A 19,559-nucleotide genomic window follows, 5' to 3' on the forward strand; every position below is an offset into this window, starting at 1 on the left:
TATGTATGCTGCTCTTTTAAAGTCTCCTACTAAAATCTTTTTGAAGGTTAAACATGTGATTTTTACAACACTTTATGTCCACAAATACAACAAACTAAGATTGTTGAACAGTATTGTTTAAATACAGTAGTCTAACACATATGTTTATTTATCAAAATCAGTCAGGTTAGGATGTATGTTTTTATTTTCTTAAGTCTTTACTTTGCAGACAAACAAGATGTTAGCTGAGTTACATCCCTATGGGTTTTTCCAACTCATCGTACAACCGTCATTACTTGAATGTTTTGGATGTGAGATGATTCTTAAATGTATTATGTCAGTAAGCATATACCCATGTATCAACATGTTTCCAAGTATGTAGACCCTAAAGGCCGGATAGCTGAGTGTTATCCAAGGTCAACAACTCTCAAAGATAATTCCCTGGCCAAATATGTACTTTGGCCAGCAGAGAGCAATTCACTCTTCATGAGTTGGCAGGCTGTAGCTGCTATCTGAAACTCTCGGTACAGTCTGTTTTCCAGGTAACAAGCCTTGAAATCACATAAAAACTCAAAACAGTTAGACGAGAGGGTGGTGATTATTTCAATATACTTGCTCATTCAAGTACATTGAAATATACTTGAATGCTGTTTTCAAGATGGCTGCCGAGGACATGAGTGGTTTGCTGGGCTCCAATCAAATCCTCCTTATTCTAATGCTCTCTCTTATTTGGTGCCTTGACCTACATCTCTCAGCAAGTTTTCAACAGTGCCGAGGATGACTCCAAGCAAAGGGAAATCCTTTGACTGAAGCTGTTTGATCAAGGGAAAGTTTGTTGTTTGTTTGCTGTCCCTTTGTTGTTTGCTACTACTGGTTACGATTAGACACTTTTTAAAACCCAAGGATAACCCAGCCACATCAACCCTAAAATGGTGAGCAACCTATGTTGATCAAACAGAACTTTACTTATTTGGATATGGACATTTTGCCTTATAAAGCACATTCTCACTAAAGGAACTGATTAAAAATGAGAAAACAAAAAACGCTACACAGCTCTCAATACAGTATGGCAAGTGAAGTGTGTCAAGAATTCTACTGGTCCTACTGCTACTAGCTGGTGATACCCCAGCAAGTGCCTAATATCTGACCGGTGGAGGATCTGATCTTCCAGGGCAGGCAGGGTGCTAATCAGGCCAGACAAGCTACAGCACCTGTTCACAATGAGGCAGGATCTGAACCAGGATCTGGCAGCATTGTCTGATAGCAGTCACCAGAAGATGCATGGACAAGACCATGTTGTTCCCAGTAAACAAGTGCAACCTCACTGGTGAGTGTGTTTGATTTGACACACACAAACTGTCAGAACCGAAAGCCGAGGCTGAAGCGGAACACACCTCTGCGTGTAGTTAGGGAACTGCTGAGGCACTTCAAGAACCGGTGTCAGGGAAAACTGAGTGCCACACAGTGCAAAAACAAAAACAGCATCAGTTTTTCCAGACTGTTAATCATGCCAAAGTGTTATGGGACCCAAATTTCTTGGTGGATATTTAAATAGCCAGAGCATAATCTCAAAAGAAGATCAGATTCATACTCTACTGTCTGATTCAAACTTGAACTATCTTTGCTTAACCAAAACCTGGCTCCCCAGAAATGCACCAGCAAACATGATAGACATTTATTTATTTAACTTTTATTTAACCAGGAAAAGTCTCATTGAGATTAAAAATCTCTTATACAAGAGCGTTCTGTCCAAGACAGGCAGTAGCACAATTAACAGGGTAGCAGACATAACAAACATAAAACAATTTACAATGAAAATAAAGAATAAATCACAGAATCATAAAATATCAAAAATATTGATCAATGTTCGTCACAAGTCATCAACATCAGGGATCAAACAGGGGCAATATGAATCAGTCAAAACATCTACAGCCAGATGTGCTTACCTCCATTTAGAATCACTTTAAATGCATCCAGTGAGACCAGTGAAACCAGCTCCGGAAGATTCAGGTAATTTTGCAACTGATTCCAAGCAAAGGGAGCAGCATACTTAAATGCCCCTTTTCCCAATTCAGTATGGACTTTAGGGACTGATAGTATGAATAAGTCCTGGGAGCATTCCTGGTAATGTATGCTTTAGAAAGGATGGACTGCTAGGTTTTACTTCTCTGTGATAAAAATCAAAGAGAAGTTATGCAGAGAAATAGAATTGAACACCCCTCTTGAATCTTTAGCCCTAAATGTGATTCCTTCACCTCAGATTAATTTTAATGTTATTGTTCTGTATATTCCGCCATCATATAGTGTTTCATTTTATGATGAACTATGAGATATAATGAAAAGGTTTGATCCCCACATAGAAACAATATTATATGGTGACTACAACATTAACTGGTTGGACAAAAACAATAAACAAAAATTGAAAATGATTATGTCAAAGTCCAATGACAAACACAATAACTCCACGGAAGCAACCGTCCAACGCTGCTTGTTGGATGGTTCTGGCCTCCCCATCATCCATTGATTCCTGATAATGGACACCTCATTGGGTATTATCCCATACATATAAAATCTTTTACAACAAAGGTCAAATGCTGGTTCATATGCTGTACCCATTTTTAGCTAATTGTACTCTAAATTACTAAGGTTTTTTTCATGTGTATATGTATTTTATTGTACTTGCATATCAGTAGTGTATTGTGGCTCTATGGTCATGAAAGCTGTGTATTTTAATTGCACTGTACATGTAAATCCCAACTAGAGACAAGAGTTGAAAATTAGCAATCAGCTGTGTATTTTATTGTACTTTGATATCTGTAGTGTATTGTGGTTTTATAATAATGAAAGTTGTATATTTTTAATTACACAGTACATGTAAAAGCCCAACTAGGGACAAAAGTTGAAAATTAGCTATAACTATAAACTCTCTGTGTGCAGCACATCAGTTTCATGTTCTTTATGGGAACTATGTTAAATTTCATCATCCCTATCAATTAAAAAAAAAAAAAATCAATTGTTTGAGCAATGATTTTTACATATAATTAAATCTGAAATAGATTTTAAAACTAAAAGCAACTCACTGTAGAATCTGTAGAATAAAGTAGAATCTTTTGTAAAGGCAAAGTTTTAAAAATGCCTGCCAAGTAATTTCCGTCTTGACATTTTCCAACTTCAATTCAAACAGGGCTGTTTTTAAAACACAGGGAGACTGTGTAAACACTAAATTACACCCACACTCAAGGGTGTGAAAAAAATCTTTCAACTCCTTCAACTACTCCTCACACCCAATGTGATCGACCAAACATTGTCATCATTGGAGCTCAGCTCTGCTAGTAGGGCTAAGAAAGACATTCTTACAAGTGTAAACTCATACATAGTTGCAGTGACCTATCATAGTAATGTATGTAAAATTTTGTCACTCCTTATATTTCTGCTTGGTGGCCCCCAAAGGCCTAAATAACAGAAGACCACTGAACCATATCAATAAACATAATCCAACGACATGACCATCACTCTTTTAGTCAGCAGCATATAATCATAAAAACCCAGAATGTCATTACAAGGTCACTGTTAGTGACCACTGGCTTTTACTTTAGCAAAACATTATAAAAGTCTCTCATGTGGTCAAGGTCCAAAGGTTATATTATCTAATTATCATCCATTTGCAGTAATGTCACTTCACTCCACTTCGGAGTCATATCTTTTTCTTTTGAGCACAATTCAATCAAATTTCATGTTTGATCTGATAAACTGAGTGTTTTAGAATAGTTGGGGTGCCATCTTAGTCCTCTCTTTCTTGTTTGAGTAGTTGATTTCTTTCATGGGGATAATTGCAACGTACCTGTAGTTTTTCATAAACTTTGCAGACATGAAATACAAATCGGCCTCAACAAGCCAAATATTCAGAAATGTGTTTAAAATTGAAATATGAAACCACTTTACACATTACTAATATAAATGATTGTGTTGATTTTTTATTGTCATATTTAATTCCCTTCCTGAGAGCTGTTTAAATGGTAGCACAGATGCAATATCGCATGCACAATACACGGGGGCTTACATGTCCTTGATTCAGGTCTAATTGGAAAAAGGAGAGAAAAAGGCCCTGCAGGCTTTCAATATTTAAACAAATGTAGGTGTAATGGCAGGTCATTCAGCCGCAAGAAACTAGAATAAGAGACGAGGGACTGGTCTCTTACCTGTTTTATGTGTAGACATAGTGGGCCATTTCAGTGGAGTGATGAAGAGGTTTGGCTGAACAAGTTGCTAAAACAGTGCCAAAATAATATATTCCAGAGCACAGTTTGACATGAGCTGTAACTCACGCCACTCTTACAGTTAAAGTTATGTGGTTGGTAGGCAAACCTCAGGAACATTAGCATGTCAAACCAAAGGATATGCTGATACAGTATATATTACAGTGCGTTTCTCAAGCATTCACACCAGGGGTTTAGCACACTTTGCAGAGCAGTGGATTATCTTGCAGGTCCAGGATTTTAGTAGTTTCAGCTATGTCAGGGTATTCAGAACTGAATGTTCAGCCCAGCAGCCTTTTCTTACAATACTTTGAAGCAGTTTACAGTCATGCCAAAATCAATCTGACTGACACTGGCTGATTTTTCATACAAGGCAAGAATGGGTGCTGCATAAAGTCATCATAGTTTTGCTTGTTTACATTTTTGTTTTGAAGATTAGTGGTATTACAAGCTTTTTTTTTTTTTTAAGAACGTTGTAATTGTTTCTTTTTTTTAATAATAATCAAAATATAAAATGTTAAAATGCTAAAAACCTGTAGTTTAGTTACTTAATTTTGTTATTGTCAAAAATGTAAATTAATTCCACAGCATTTTGCACCCAAATGTAGGACACAGGCATGTTGGTGCAGTAACAAAATAGTTTTATTATGGAGGAGGATCTGGATGAGGGGCTGATGGCAGGGAATAGGGATCCAGAGACAGCAGGGGTGAGTGATGGAGGAGCGTGGCTGGCGTGAGCAGGAGAGAGTGAGGGGTAGCATGGCATGTAGGGGTACCTTGGAGACTTGGAGGTTGCTGGCAGGCAGACAGACAAGCAGGAAGACAGGCAGACGGGTGATGATCCTGGGAAAAAGAAAAGCAGGTTAGTACACAAAACACAAAGAAAACTGGGTCACTATGAAAACTAACTTAGTTGGCCTTGAAGTGTAATTACCAATATGGTTGAAACAACAATCTGGTGAGGTCTGGTTAAAGAGAGAGGAGAGGGTAGATATACTGCAAACTGATGAGCTGATGAGAGGCAGGTGAGCAGACTGGGAAAGGTGATGAGCTGATTGCAGCCAGGTGTGCAGGATGAGCAGAGCCGGGAGCCAGGAGGACGAGGAAGGGAGACCACGCCAATACACATGCAAGCAGAGAGAGACAGACAGACAATATTGTTCTTCTAACTCTTGATTCTTATTTTTCCGTCTTCTGTACGTTTTTTGCCGCGTTTCAACTGCTGCATACTTTGTGCTATAAAAACCATTCAATTGTCAATCTGTGCAACTCATTCAGCAGATGTGTGCTTGTATTTTTCTGAAATGTAACGTGTTTCAGCGATTTTATATCATTTTTTAAAACATTAAAATTTATAATGGCATTCTATGGGACAAACCATCCAACTGAGTTGGAACCTTTGTCACTTTGACACTCAACTGCTCGGACGTCCCTTATCGCACAGACGCCATTCAAACTGTAAAATGATCACAAAACTTTGAACTTTCAAAGTTATCAAATTGTTTAGTGATATCTTTTGTAGTTTTTCAGCCATTTAAGCCCAAAGTCAGGGGTTTTGCAGACTTTGTTAGGCCTCACCAGTGTGTCATGTGATCAGGCACAGTAGAGAGCACAGATATTTTTAGACCAGAATTTTTTTTCTGAACAGCTATCACTTCCACAATTTTAACTCTTCAAGCACATATCTTGCCTCAATATGTTGCCACAAGCCTCCTCTCTCTCTAAATGTAAATACATTTCACATAGGACTTATAGTTTTTGAGATCTGAACCTTAATTGATAGAGAGTCCCTGTCTTGCTCTCATTGACTGCAATACAGTCTGCAGGATGTGTGTCTCCTCTCACTCCAGTCTCTTAAACTTACAGATTCTCTCTTCCTTCAAACACTTTTTACACATATCGTTCATTCTCATGTTAAACTAGTCTTGCTTTCACTAATGATGCACAAATCTCTGGGCTTCAAGCTCTAGGTTGAGACAAATACATTTTCATCATCAAAATGGAGATTTTTTCCTCTCATTTTTGTGAATGTCTGTTGGCTCAGTGGTTTAGAACACTGTTCTCATGATCAGTTTCATGTTAGATGACAAGGTTGTGTGTTTGATACCCGCTTACTGCAGTGCTCCTCATAATATTGCTCTCATCTACAAAGATGTACCGTAATTCAATACCACTCTGTCTTACTTTAACATTATTACCTAAAATGTGGATTGATATGCTTGTGAAATACAACTTTTTCCAGTAGTCTAATGGTTTAATCATTACCTCATTTTAGATCCAAAGGTTGTGAGTTCGAGCCCTGTTTAGGGTAGAACTCAGTAGAGTTGAAGGATGAAGGAGTCCAGGTGATGTCAATCTGCCTGATGAGACTGCTTTTTTGTCAATTTCATGCAATTGACAGACTGAACTAAAATCTAGCCTGGCATTGATATGTGACATGTTAGCTCAGTGCATAGTATGTTTGTCTTATAAACATGAGGGTGTAGGTTCAATTCCACCTCTTGCTGATTTTAATCATGGTAGATTTTTCAATACTCTTCAGCTTTCAGTTATATAGTCTAAATCTGCTTTCAGTAATCACATGCAATTTCTACAGAAATTACATTTTCTAGTTCTTTAAATATAATTCACCAACCCATAGTTTTTCAAATGGCCTCAAACTCCACTCATCAATGAATCAAAATGAAATATGAAATTAAATAGTCTCGACACTAGTATTTATTCCTGTCATCTGAGATTTTACTGTTTGTACATGGTTATAAAGCTATATGCAAATTAATATATGCAAATTAATGTTCTGTTTAAGTCAAATATTTCTTAGATTCTTGTTTTGCTAGATTAAACACAGCACAGTCCTGTTTTGCTATAAACAAACAGGCTACATGTGTACTATCTCATCATGCCTTATGGTTTAGTCGCATAATTACAGGAAGGGTAATGTACTGTATTATTAGACCTAGATATGACCACCATGTATAAGTGTGATTGCTATCATCAACAATGCAAAGAAATGTCACCTAGCCAGAATACCCAACCAGGAGTAGAGCCCTGAATGGTTTATTAGCAAGCGTGACACGTGAAATGTCTGTGGTGTGTTTGTGTACAAGGAAGGGAGGAGGAATATTTGACATTTGTGCACAGAGAGATGTGTTATGATCTTTCCAACATTTACGCCTGTGCATTCAGGAACATGGGATCTTATTAGCTAGGCTTCAGTGAAACTCCCCAGCTAATGCTGCCTTTTTTTTCTCTCTCTATTTTTCTTTGTTGGCTGTGGTGAATCTCAAGAGATCAAGTGCTCTCATGGAAGAAAGATACTTGATGACAAGGAAACAATTATATAATTGCTGTGAATGTTAAAGTTGTAATTATTGCTGCATTTTTGATGACTTTTTTTGAAGTAATTATAATATAAAACAATATAATAAAAAAACAGCACATAGTTAAAGTCGAACTGAAATTAGAAATCAGTGTTGGTGTTTCTTTTTACTAGGAACTGGATGCAACTGTTAGCAAGTTAAGCTAACTACTTTCCATCTGGAAAGTGGAAGCTAGTTAGCAACCTGCTAACAGTGTTTGCTGGCTTCCACTTTTCAAGTTTAATACAAACTTAACAGCACGATGGGTCCTTCCAAATGTTGAAAGTTGTAAATGGACAGATATTTTAAATTGTTAATAGAAAACCAACATTATGTGGGCTTGTTGGAAAAGGGGAAAAGCATCTTGTAACAACATGGGACGCAGTCTGATGTTCCACAGTAGCATATCTCCACAGAAGTTGAAGTGTTTTCCACCATTCTGCATTCCCATTTCAGTTTTTTTCTTAAGATAGAAAGATAGAGTCTCTCAGATGATGTAACGAGCTTACAGGTTTATAAAATGTCATTTTGACATGGTGGACAGGTGTAAATACTACAATACCCATTAGCCTCAGCCATTGTTGCCAAGGAGAAAAAGTGCATCAGAGGGGCAAATCAGAGCCATAGTGAATTAAAAATGCTGCAGTCGTGCAGAAATGCACCTTTGTTGTAGTTAAAGTCTAACTTGAAGTATTTATACAGGATTGTACTTTTTATTGTATAGCCATATACTTTGTATATATTTTGTAACTCAGTTCTTAATCTTTTGTACTGATGATTTAACCGGCAGTGGTTAAGCCCCTCTGAGTCATAGAGTGCTCCTACAGTGAGTCACATTACATTGTCTATGGGAAAAATGAATATCCTCTTTTGAAAAATGAAAAATGATGCAAAATAACTATAGTATCTTTATAGTTTATATGTCCTTGAAAAGTGAGAAAAATTCAGCTTTCAATTCATCTAAGGAATGTTAAACATCATTTGTTATTAAGTTTTAATGTGGAATGACAGTCATACAGTCAATCCTCATTGCACACAGTGTAAGGTGTTTATATAAAATAAACAGCAAATATAACAAAAGAAAGAAAATAGATGTGCTTGTCTCAGAGTGTAATTTTGTACCTCACATTTAACATACCCTTCAGATAATTCAAAGCGAATGAAGCATCTTTCAATATACTGTAACACAATATTCATTTATAGGCTTATAGGGCAGCGCTCTGGGTGGACAAATAATTTGTTTCAGTGAGAAACTAATGCATCTGGGAATAATGGTGGATGCTCAGGATGATAATGTATACTAGTGTCTGTGTCTAAAATTTATGAATATTTTGTTACAGTATGCAATCAGAACCTTTACATTAATCATTCATAGTCCTTGTGGCCCATTATTTCTGCCATTAAATTATTAATGCTTTGGACTGACTTTCCTCACATAATCAAGTACCTATTATTGGCTGCTATACATTGCTCCTGTATATGCAGACAGGGCCATAAAATAAGACATTAAATCACAGTATATACAACATTGACTGGATTACCTTGCTCTTATGCTGTTGAAGCCTTTTGTTTGGTTAATATTGTAAGAAAGACATCAGATATTGTAAATATCTGCCTAATGACCCAGCTGTTTGTCCTCTCTACCCCTCCCCTCTCTCCCAAAACCATCCATCCATCTAGAGTTTTTCTTGGAGCTGCTGGACAATTCTGAGAAGTCTCTCAACAGCATGTTCACACGGACGTACGGGAAGCTGTATATGCAGAACTCAGAGGTTTTCGAGGACTTGTTCACTGAGCTAAAGCGCTACTACACGGGGGGCAATGTCAACCTGGAGGAGATGCTGAATGACTTCTGGGCTAGGCTGCTGGAGCGCATGTTCCAGTTACTCAACTCCCAGTACCACTTCACAGATGACTACCTGGAGTGTGTCAGTAAATACACAGATCAGCTAAAGCCCTTTGGAGACGTGCCCAGGAAACTGAAGGCCCAGGTCACAAGGGCCTTCATTGCTGCACGGACATTTGTTCAGGGGCTAATGGTGGGTCGGGAAGTCGCCAACAGGGTCGCCAAGGTGAGTTTAATTTTCTTCCTATAGCTATTTTACTGGTGTATTTGTTGGCTGTTGAGTGATTCTGTGCTGTTGAGCAGTGTTGTATTTTTACACGTGTGCAAATATCCAGTGGGACGATTTTTTTTGTGGCTGTGATACTGGGTTGTTTTCATGAGACCATGAATTATTCTAGTCCATAATATGTGATTATTCTGTTTGAATAAGAGAAACATGGTTTAAAGAAAGAATTTCATCATTCCTATCTATGAGTGCTACTTTCTATGGCACATAGTTCACAACATACAGCAGGTCTGTGTGTGTTGAATTAGTGCAGGTCAACCTACACTACACCTTTTTTATTTACCTGTACTACTCACACTTGTTCTCAAGTCTTTGAAATGTCTTCAGTGGACCTTACATCATACTCCTTTAGAATTTGATTATATCTGAATTATTTATCAAAAGCATAGAAATAAAGAACAAACATTTTGATTCCATATGAGGATCTTCTTTTGGATGCACTTGATCTGTGAGTGTGTGGGCCAGTGTGAGACATTTTTTTCATATGTCTGGTTGAGTACACAGCACACAGTACACTGTATGTTCCACATTTCAGTAGAGTCACCCACAGAGAGCAAAGCTTTGCAAACAAGAGAAGATTAAAGACCATTTCCCCAGAGATTTCTCATGTGGTTTTGTTTGCAGTGTTTCTTTGCTATTCTCATTTTGCTACTTTTTTGACAATTTTCAGGAAAATTAGTGACATTCTCCATGCAGACAGTTGATTTCATGATGATAATATTGATTTTCCTTTCTGTTGTTGTTGTTTATGGTTTGATTTGAGAAAAATAAATATGTTTTTCAGAGCATTATCAAATACTGGAGATTAGAAATGCATTTTTAAAGGCTTAGTGGATATGTTTTCTAATTCCATGTTAAACACAGAAAGTTATGCAATCGTTTTTCATGGATGTCTAAATTGTTGAAATGACATAACCAAATCTGTTTGCTGGTTGTATATTACATGTTGCATGTTGTTTCATTTTATAAAACAGATACAAAACTATCAGGAATGATAAAACTAGTATTCAGAGTACTTTACGTCTAATCTTCATGATTATTCAAAACAGTAGAGAACATAAAGGTGTAAGGTGAGGAGTTATAAAGTTTAGCTTATGATTTCACTAAGACTTAACAAGTCATTAACACTTTACTTTAAGCCTCAATATTTAGCATTTATAAGCAGTAAACATATGAGGTTTATAACACGCTATAATGTAGTTGTTAGCAGCTATGTGTTCATTAATGTACAACAACTTAAACTCCTCCTGTGGGCACCCATACTGTAAGTGGGGGGTTGTATATAAAAAGATAATGAATGACAATATAATAAAACACAATTGTAATACTACAAAATATCTTCATAGGAGAATTTATAATTGTTGGCAAATACTATACATTAATAAACACTTTGTTATTATATTTGCTTATAACTACACAATAGTGTGTTATAAACCATTTCTTCAATGTGTGTATACTGCTTAGAAATGCTAAATTGGGGGACTTAAAGTAAAGTATTGCCAATAGGTCTTAAAAATTGAAACTGTAACTAGTATATTGCCGACCTTAGTCATCCAGTCATTTCAGATAAATAATTGCAGACCCTACCAAAATCAATATTTTTTCACCTGCAATTAGGACACATATTATGTAAAAAAATGTGTGAACAATCATTTTTAAAAACTGTCTTTAAAAGTTCTGCAGGAGTGTGATTCATTTGTATCTGCTTTTTAGCTTGAAGCTCAGTGTCCCTTTCAGTGGAACAGAGGAGACAAATTGCAGAAAGAGGGGGAAAAAAGAAAGCAAGCGGGAGAGGGAGAGAGGGCAAAAAATAAATGAGACGTGCTCAGTTTGAGAAAGAACTTTAATCATTCTTGTTAGAGGCTTAACCAGCCCCCTGTATTTAGCATTTACTGAGAGACAGATAGATCATGGAACTGGGTAGATTGTGAACATAACTGAGTGCAGTACATTATGTTTTGGAATATGACTAAATATATATCTGTTATTACAATTATAATTTCCATTTCATCAAAACTGAAACAATTTATGATTATTATTATTTAACCTGTAGTGTTTAGTTTGAATAGCACTATCCAGTGTTGATGTTAGATTTTTACTTTATCTAGTCAGTTTAAGACCAATTCAGGACTAGTGTTAAATTTAACCAACTACAGTGTTACTTTACTATGCAAATTTTACTGTGAACAAGCAAATATGTGTCTCAAGCTGGATAGTATTTGGTCATTCATTGAAATTCCAATTGAAAGTAACTGATTATGGCAAGTGTTAATCATGTAAACTATGTATTCAGAAGGATGAATGTTTTTATAGTAATATTATTTTTGTTTGTTTTTACAATATCCACAAACTTACCAAATTATGTGTCAATCATACATGACTTGAAATAAAATACATTTAAAAAGCCATGTTATCTTTACACACAATGAAATGCTACATTCAGTTTAATAATCTGCTTCAACAAATCTTCTTAATTAGATCACATACCAAAGCATTGCCAGCTTTTAATAAACATGGACTGGTATGTCTGAAACTGAATCATCAGTCTGATATATTATCACCCTCCTCCTGTATCCTGTGTACTAACTTCATTATGGAGGAATATGGGATTTTGCATCATAATGGTATGTACATATTAAAGTGTTTTATCCTCCCTGCCGTACTTTGCTGCCATGTATCATCTCTGAAGAGTCACTCATCTTAAATTGTTTATCATTGTCTTTTAGCTTACCACTGAGCTAGCTTTCACCAGTCCTTAGTGGCATAGCCATTCTCGATGAAGAGTTTAAATGATTGCCTCTATACATCTGTCCTGGGCCTAAAAGGCGTCCTCACTCTGGATCAAATCCCATATTCCCTGCTTCCTCATCAATTATGAAGAAGAGCCAGGAAACACTGTGGCACTGCTGAAGGCTGTCAGCCTAGTGAGCAACCATAGAACTCGAGGTGAAAAGTTGCTTGGCATGACAAATCACCTTGACCTAGGAATCACCTTCGGTACTTGCTGCTTTCAGTGACATACAGCCACTTGCATCTCCTTACAATGCAGTGTTAGAGTATATACAAATTGTTCACTTCTTAAGTGTAAGCACAATATTATACATGGCACTTTCTGCTCTATTTCATATCCACAAGTGATGAGAATTTATAGGCTTTATGGTAGAATGATTCAGTGGTGTGTGTTACTGTTGCAAGAAGTAAATCGTTAGAAATCAGTGTTTTGCTGTGTTTGGCCATTCAGCACTTTATGTTATATTAGACGATCACTCATGAGCAAACAGTGGTCAAAAAACAGTGGAGGCTGGCACAGCAGAAGGAGTTTGCCCAGTTGTTAAAATTTCTATTTTAACAACTGGGTTGAGACCTTCGGACCTTCCAGCGTTGTTAATTTTACCTAATGTGTATACTTTGGGGTAATTTGCACCATAAAAATGAATCATATTGTGTAAACTTATCATATTTTTTAGCTGAAAATTTATATTTAAAAAGTAAGCAGTAACATACTATATGTTAAAGAAATCATCCTGTTCAGAAGTTTGCTATAGTAGAATGTTTTAATGCTATACCAGTATAAAGTAAAATTACAGAGAGAGTGGGTCTAAGAACACATTCACACTAAGCCAGTTACATTTCTAAATGCATCTTTTTCGCTCTGTTTCAGCCCTTCAACCAGAATTAAAATGGCAGTGAACCTTAAATTGCCTTTAACTTTCTCTGTGGTTGACCATTTTAAAATACAAATACAGCTGTCACACACTACAAATCAGTGAGCACTATATAATATGCAATATATAAAAATATTTAAATGTCAAGATAGCCAAACACACAAAGCTGTTGTCATTAACCTGTATTTATGATGATTTTGCCAGACTACATCACAACGACATCACAATGTGATAAAATCAAAATAATGATTTTATCATGCCAACTTGCCTGCTGAAAACAAGACACTGAAGAAATTTAGCTGTTTCTCTGTTTTCCTGGTGTTTCTCTGTGGGCAGAAGTCTTTACAAAAACAACATGGAAACGTGTGTATGCCAGTAATTTTCACACGAAAAAAGCATTTTAAGAATTATAAGAAGAAGAAGAAGAATTAATTATATTATATAATTGTGTAGACTAAGACTGAGAAAGTAAGCTAACCAAGAACAATGACAGGGTAGCACATTTACATAGTGGGCTGAAAGGTAGTGATCAGACAGTATCCAAATACAGTATAGTTGTAATCAATGGTTAAGGCAGTTTTGCATTCAGACACTACAGCAGGACAGTTTACAATGACAAAGGGAGTGATGAAGTCAAGGAGTTAAAACAGGAGGAGGTAGGAAACTGTTCCCAGATGTTACTTGATTATCACTAGGTAACAAATTCTTAGGTTGGCGCTCAAACCTTTATTAATAGCAGCAGGACATTTTCAAGCCTGCATGAATTTAAAAAATTAATAAAAAATAAACAAGTGGAGTAAGAAGTACAGTATTTACCTCAAGAATGTAGTGGGGCGGAAGTATCAAGTATCAAGTAAGTACAAATAGTAGCACAAGCACTTCAAAACTGTTATTTACCACCACTGAGAATTAGGGTCTAAAATGAATGCCGATGTTGAAATCATTGTCACTCCTGCATATTGTTCTGTTTGACCATTTGTGGGGACACAAATGAGAGAGTTTAGCATGAATGAGTACTTTGGCAGTTTGACAGTTTAAAACCAATTAATCTTATTGGTCACGCATAGTCAACACACCTTTGTAGTACATTATTTCAAATTATCAGCTTCTCTTCTTCCTGTGTCACTGTGACTGCATAAAGACCCACTTTTGTATAACACTCATTTGCTAATTGCGGGGGTTCGGGGGGTTATGGACGTGCACCATTTTCATTTGCACATACTTTAGAGTTTAAAATGAGAAAATGCCTGCTGGTCTAAGTGAAACATTGTATAAGTCTGTGGAAAAAATTATCTTGTCTCTGCCACAGGCCTTTAGTACAAAATTTGTGTGAAGTGTTGCATATTGTATATGGCCCCTGGTGTCTCCAACTAGCCACTGTTAAGGCTGTAATTCCACTAACCAAATCAGTCGTGTAATTTACAAAACCCTAGGTTTTAAAATGACATAACATGTCTTTCATATGAAATGGCTGCTTCAACCATCTGTCTGTTCAATTTTCCATGTTACTTTTACACAGGATGATGCAGTGACGATGATGAGCAATACATAATTACTGCTAACGGAGAATTCTGTATGCAGTGAAGTCAGAACAGGAGAGATATCGCTCCATAAAATGGGATTGCACTTGACTTGTACTGGGCAGTTTCCTGGAGCTCGATCCTGGATTAAGAGCAGAATCTCTCTGGATTACAGTTTATGATGACCATTAAGAGTTTTATCCTAGGAGTACTTAAAACACAGTCCATCCACATTAAGACCTGCTCAGAGAAGATTGCAGGGATTTGGACCTTTTGAACGGTTTAAAGTTATGGCATTTAGAGCACTTATCACTCGCTCTGCATAAGCACGGGAAGCTGGCATAGCGCATGGTGAATATTTAGTCATGACGTTGGAAGGAAGTAGGGTATTTTGTACCGAGGGATTTGTTTTTCCTGATGGCTTATACTGTCATGTTGATCTTATTATACACTCATTTTCTACCACGAACTGTCAGATAATTTAACATTAAGCTCCAAGGCAGTTTCTAATCTTTACACAACATTTACCTTAGATTAATGCTCTGCCAGTTCACAGAGTCTTTGCTGACATGTCAGAAATATCAGAATCAGTTTCATGTGGTTTCCATAGTTTTTCTTTGGTGTCTTTTTTTTCTAGCCTACTTGTCACTGCCATGTACCATTTTAGCCCACGCACTGTCAAGGCAAAACAGTTAAGTATGTTCACCACTAAACAATACAAGCTTAGACAACAGTGTCCTTCTGAGTCAGTAATTTAAATTTACAAAAAATAATGAGACTTAAGTGATGGTAACATCACTATAAATAGGTAACACACTACTGTGTGCTCCTTTTTGAAATTAACTATAAACAAACATAATTGAATGCAACATTAATTTTCACTTAAGTAGAATACAGTAACATGTTCTTATATTTCTTTACTTTTATTGTGCCATTCTGCCTCAGAGCAAGTTGCTGCAAACATTATTATTGTTTTAATCACTAGCTGTCATAATTCCATCACCAATTACACACAATATGTACTAATTGTCATAGTATACTGTCTTGGCAGTTTGTATATTAATAAAAATCTACATACTTACCTTGTAACAGGATATGATACAGCTGGTGCGTAGGCAGACATCAGTCAAACTGCAACTTTGAATATCCCTTTCAGTTAAACTTCACTAAGACAAAGCAAAATGTTTTTTTCTGAAGATGTAGAACTTTTTTTTGTCCCACCACCTGTAATTTTAGAATAAAGTATTTCTACAGCTGTGAGAAGCTCCTATATTTTCTTTGTGCAATGAATTGTAGGTCAATACATCCATCAACAGCACTTTCAATACTTGAGCGTTTTTATTCTGCATACTGACTTTTTGCAAATACTTAACACTTGCCAAACAACAACAAACAAAATTAGCTTCACTAAGTATTACTGTTGAATTTTACTAAAATACTAAATGACAAGCACTGTAATGCCAGTAGCAGGTTGCAGAGTAATAATGAGAAAGGTTTGAAAAAGTTTAATTAGCACAGTCACCCTATAATTTACAGCTTGTAGCTCTTAGCTGTTAGATTCCTAGTCATCACGTCACAGTAAACTGTAGCCATTTAGCTGGAACACTCAGTAGAGTAAAGCACAATATCAAAAAATAGTTTCCATTGGATTGTTATGAATTATAATTAAGCAAAATGGGTTTTTTTTAATGAAGAAAATTACAAAATGCACAATAGGTTTGTATGAATAAATCACACCAAAGGAGGTGCCTATAAATTCTACTACTGATTCAAGAAACTCCAATATTAATTTAAGAGACACAGAGATAAAATGCTCACATTAAATATACTTTTAACATACTGTAAGAGGTGAAATGTACAGTGTCCTCTTGATGGTCTCGTAGCATTTCCATATCTGTATCTGCATCATCATATCTGTGATTATTATGTTACACAACCAGATCATGGACAAGGACAATTTGACAGCAGATCCTGCTTAGGACAGATTAAGTGACCTCCTCCATAAGAGAGTATGGTTCATCAATGTTTCTCAGCTGAGGCCCACTTCTACAGATGCGTCAGACAAACTTGTATCTCACTCTCTCTCCGTCTCTCTCTCTCTCTTACTGTGTGTCTCTCTCTCCTTCTCTCTCGCTGGCTCACAGCTCACACAGCTTGCTGGGGATAAGGCCTCAGCCACAGTGCTGTGACGGCAGATGGCAACTGGCTCAAAAAGGTTGGCACGTCATCGGGAAATGTGCTGCACCAAAGATGTCCTTTTTAATTAAAAGATTTTGATCTTTGGTGAACTGCAGAATGTTGGAAAAAATGAGACAGCCTGTGGTCTGAAATACAAGGACATGATATGAAAGGATAATAAAGAAATAAAGTTAATACTTCTCCCTACAGTATATGCTCTATTCCATTTTATACTGAAAAGTCTAAAAGGCACTGTACATACTCAGTCAGCCAGATACTGAGTAGGAGGATATCTAGAACAAAACACAAAAGGATGGAAATTTGACAAAAAAATTAATAAAATATTCATCAATTTTTTACATGTTCAAGAAAAAGAACCCTTATTCATCTATTTGTCACATAAACTGACTGCACCAACCCACATGACATCTAATGACTGCATTTTTGCACCTTGATTTAAAGTCTGTGGCACCACATCTTTATTTAACATGCACTTAAAGGAGGTTGTCAGCACCAATGTTGTGACGTTGTCCAGAGGTTTCTTGGCAGCCACAAGAGACCTGTTTGCCTCTGACATTCGGGCTGGGCTGCAGACCTTCAGAGTCAGATGGACACAGAGTGAGTGCTGCACTTTAATCCAGGAGGCACCATGGCAGATGGATAACAATATAGAGTATGCAGGTCTTGTACACACTAGAGATGGTGAATAGCTCATGGTATGCTGTGCTTAGTTATTGAGTAGCATGGGCATGGCTTTTAACATGTTTGCACTTGTCCTGGTAAATTAAAGAAACAGTCCCAACTGCTGCTCCAGACATGCCACATAACATGGTGCATGTCAGGGTAAATCAACGGGCAACGCCATGCCTCACCAAAGACAGACACTTGAGCTGACTCGTGCAGGTCGCAGGGGCCCGCCAAGTACCACTGTGTTGCTTCATAGAGGCACAGCTGCTCACATGTGGATTATTCTGTCAGTCTCAGACATTCACTGATATGACAGCAACTGATTTTAGTGCAGCCTCTGTGGAATTGTCTCTGGTTCCGTCTTAAATTTAACATGCTGAGTAGACGGGGACTCTAAAGTTCGCGGAGAAGCACAGAAAGGAGAGGTGATTAGTGAGAGTATGAAATGCTACAGACCGTGTTTTATTATCAATGACAACCTTAGTGCATACAGAGTCACATTGTGCACAGTGTGCAACTGTTTGTACTGAAGAATTACTATTCATGTTTAGTTTACGCATTTACTTATCTTAACTACCCTCTCAGTCTCTTAATGTATTTGTGAACTGGCATGTTTGTGGTTTGCAAAAGCAAATGTTTTTAAGGATCTCCATCTATTTGTGTGGATATTTGTGACACTGTTCTAGCGACCTGTGTATCACCAAGAAATACACAAGTGTAATGCTTCAGCTGGACTGAGACATAGTGCTGGCTGGTTTCCAAATACCTGAAGAACAGTCTATTGTGTGTTTTTTTAAATATGCCTTGGTGGACAACACATCTCAATCAACACTTAAATTTTTTACTTGGAAACCACAGCATATATTACTGGGATACACAAGAAATATTAAAATATAATGTGTTGTATCTGTGTTAATGTTTAAAAACTAATTTTTAGGGGAAAAACCCTACAAAATAGGGTATTTCAGCAGCTTCCACAAGGACCCATATGAGCATTTTCTGCTCTGACACCTCTGTGATTAAGGTGTGGCTATGTTTAGGCAGCTAAAACTATTTGGTTAAAGCAAGATCACCTTCATGGTTAAAAGACACTGCACTTTTCTGGATAGGACAATCTTTGCAAGGCATCACAATAGAACTTCTTCATTACAAAAATTGTTCACATGTTCCCAAACCCCCTTTTGTTTTCTTCCTTTTCTCTTTGACCAGCCTGTTTTTCCAAGAGCTCAGTGTCCCAAGGCAATTTTTGAAGAGTTATATTACATATTTTTTTAAACAAATGATATGCTTTCATTTACATATTGAAGTTAGATTCATTTTTGAAGCTTATACTAAAAAGGAAGTTACAACAAAATACTTGTGTATGTATCACATCATCAGTAATGAGGGTGTACTCAAAGGTTTCTAAGCTTTTCTTTCCTGGCCGATAATCACATTATAATGCATTGTAACAGTGATTATAATGCATTGTAATATATGTATTACAATTATGAGAATTATAATACACTGTGATCCTTGCAAAAAAATGTTATGCAATTATGAAGTATTTATGATACTTGACTACTTAGTCATTATAAAATGCTTTATAATGTGTTGTGATTATTATTATAAAGCATTATGAATATTTATGAGTGCTTATAACTATAATTATACAGTGTTATAAGCAGATTATATGCATTAAAAGTATGTTTATAATACACTATAGACATGGGCATCATAGAAAGTGTTACCAAAATTTCAATACATTTATTGACATTTAGTACATTTTTTTACAAGCACCACA

General features: G+C 36.5%; 1 protein-coding gene and 1 long non-coding RNA gene across 2 annotated transcripts in view; one reads left to right on the forward strand and one right to left on the reverse strand.

Annotated features, from left to right (window-relative positions):
• The window catches only part of LOC122982566 (glypican-6-like), a 167,996-nt gene that overhangs the window by 80,628 nt on the left and 67,809 nt on the right, over positions 1-19,559 (forward strand). The window contains exon 3 of the mRNA XM_044351953.1: positions 9,275-9,666. Within this exon, the coding sequence (XP_044207888.1) occupies positions 9,275-9,666 (392 nt within the window). The remainder of the gene's footprint in view (positions 1-9,274; positions 9,667-19,559) is intronic.
• LOC122982575 lies at positions 4,860-5,343 on the reverse strand. Its single transcript, XR_006403497.1, has 2 exons — positions 5,170-5,343; positions 4,860-5,078 (listed from the first exon to the last, which is right to left on the reverse strand). It is a non-coding gene; the product is annotated as an uncharacterized LOC122982575 (long non-coding RNA).

This window comes from Thunnus albacares, chromosome 1 (assembly GCF_914725855.1).
Source record: "Thunnus albacares chromosome 1, fThuAlb1.1, whole genome shotgun sequence".
NCBI classification, from domain to species: domain Eukaryota; kingdom Metazoa; phylum Chordata; class Actinopteri; order Scombriformes; family Scombridae; genus Thunnus; species Thunnus albacares.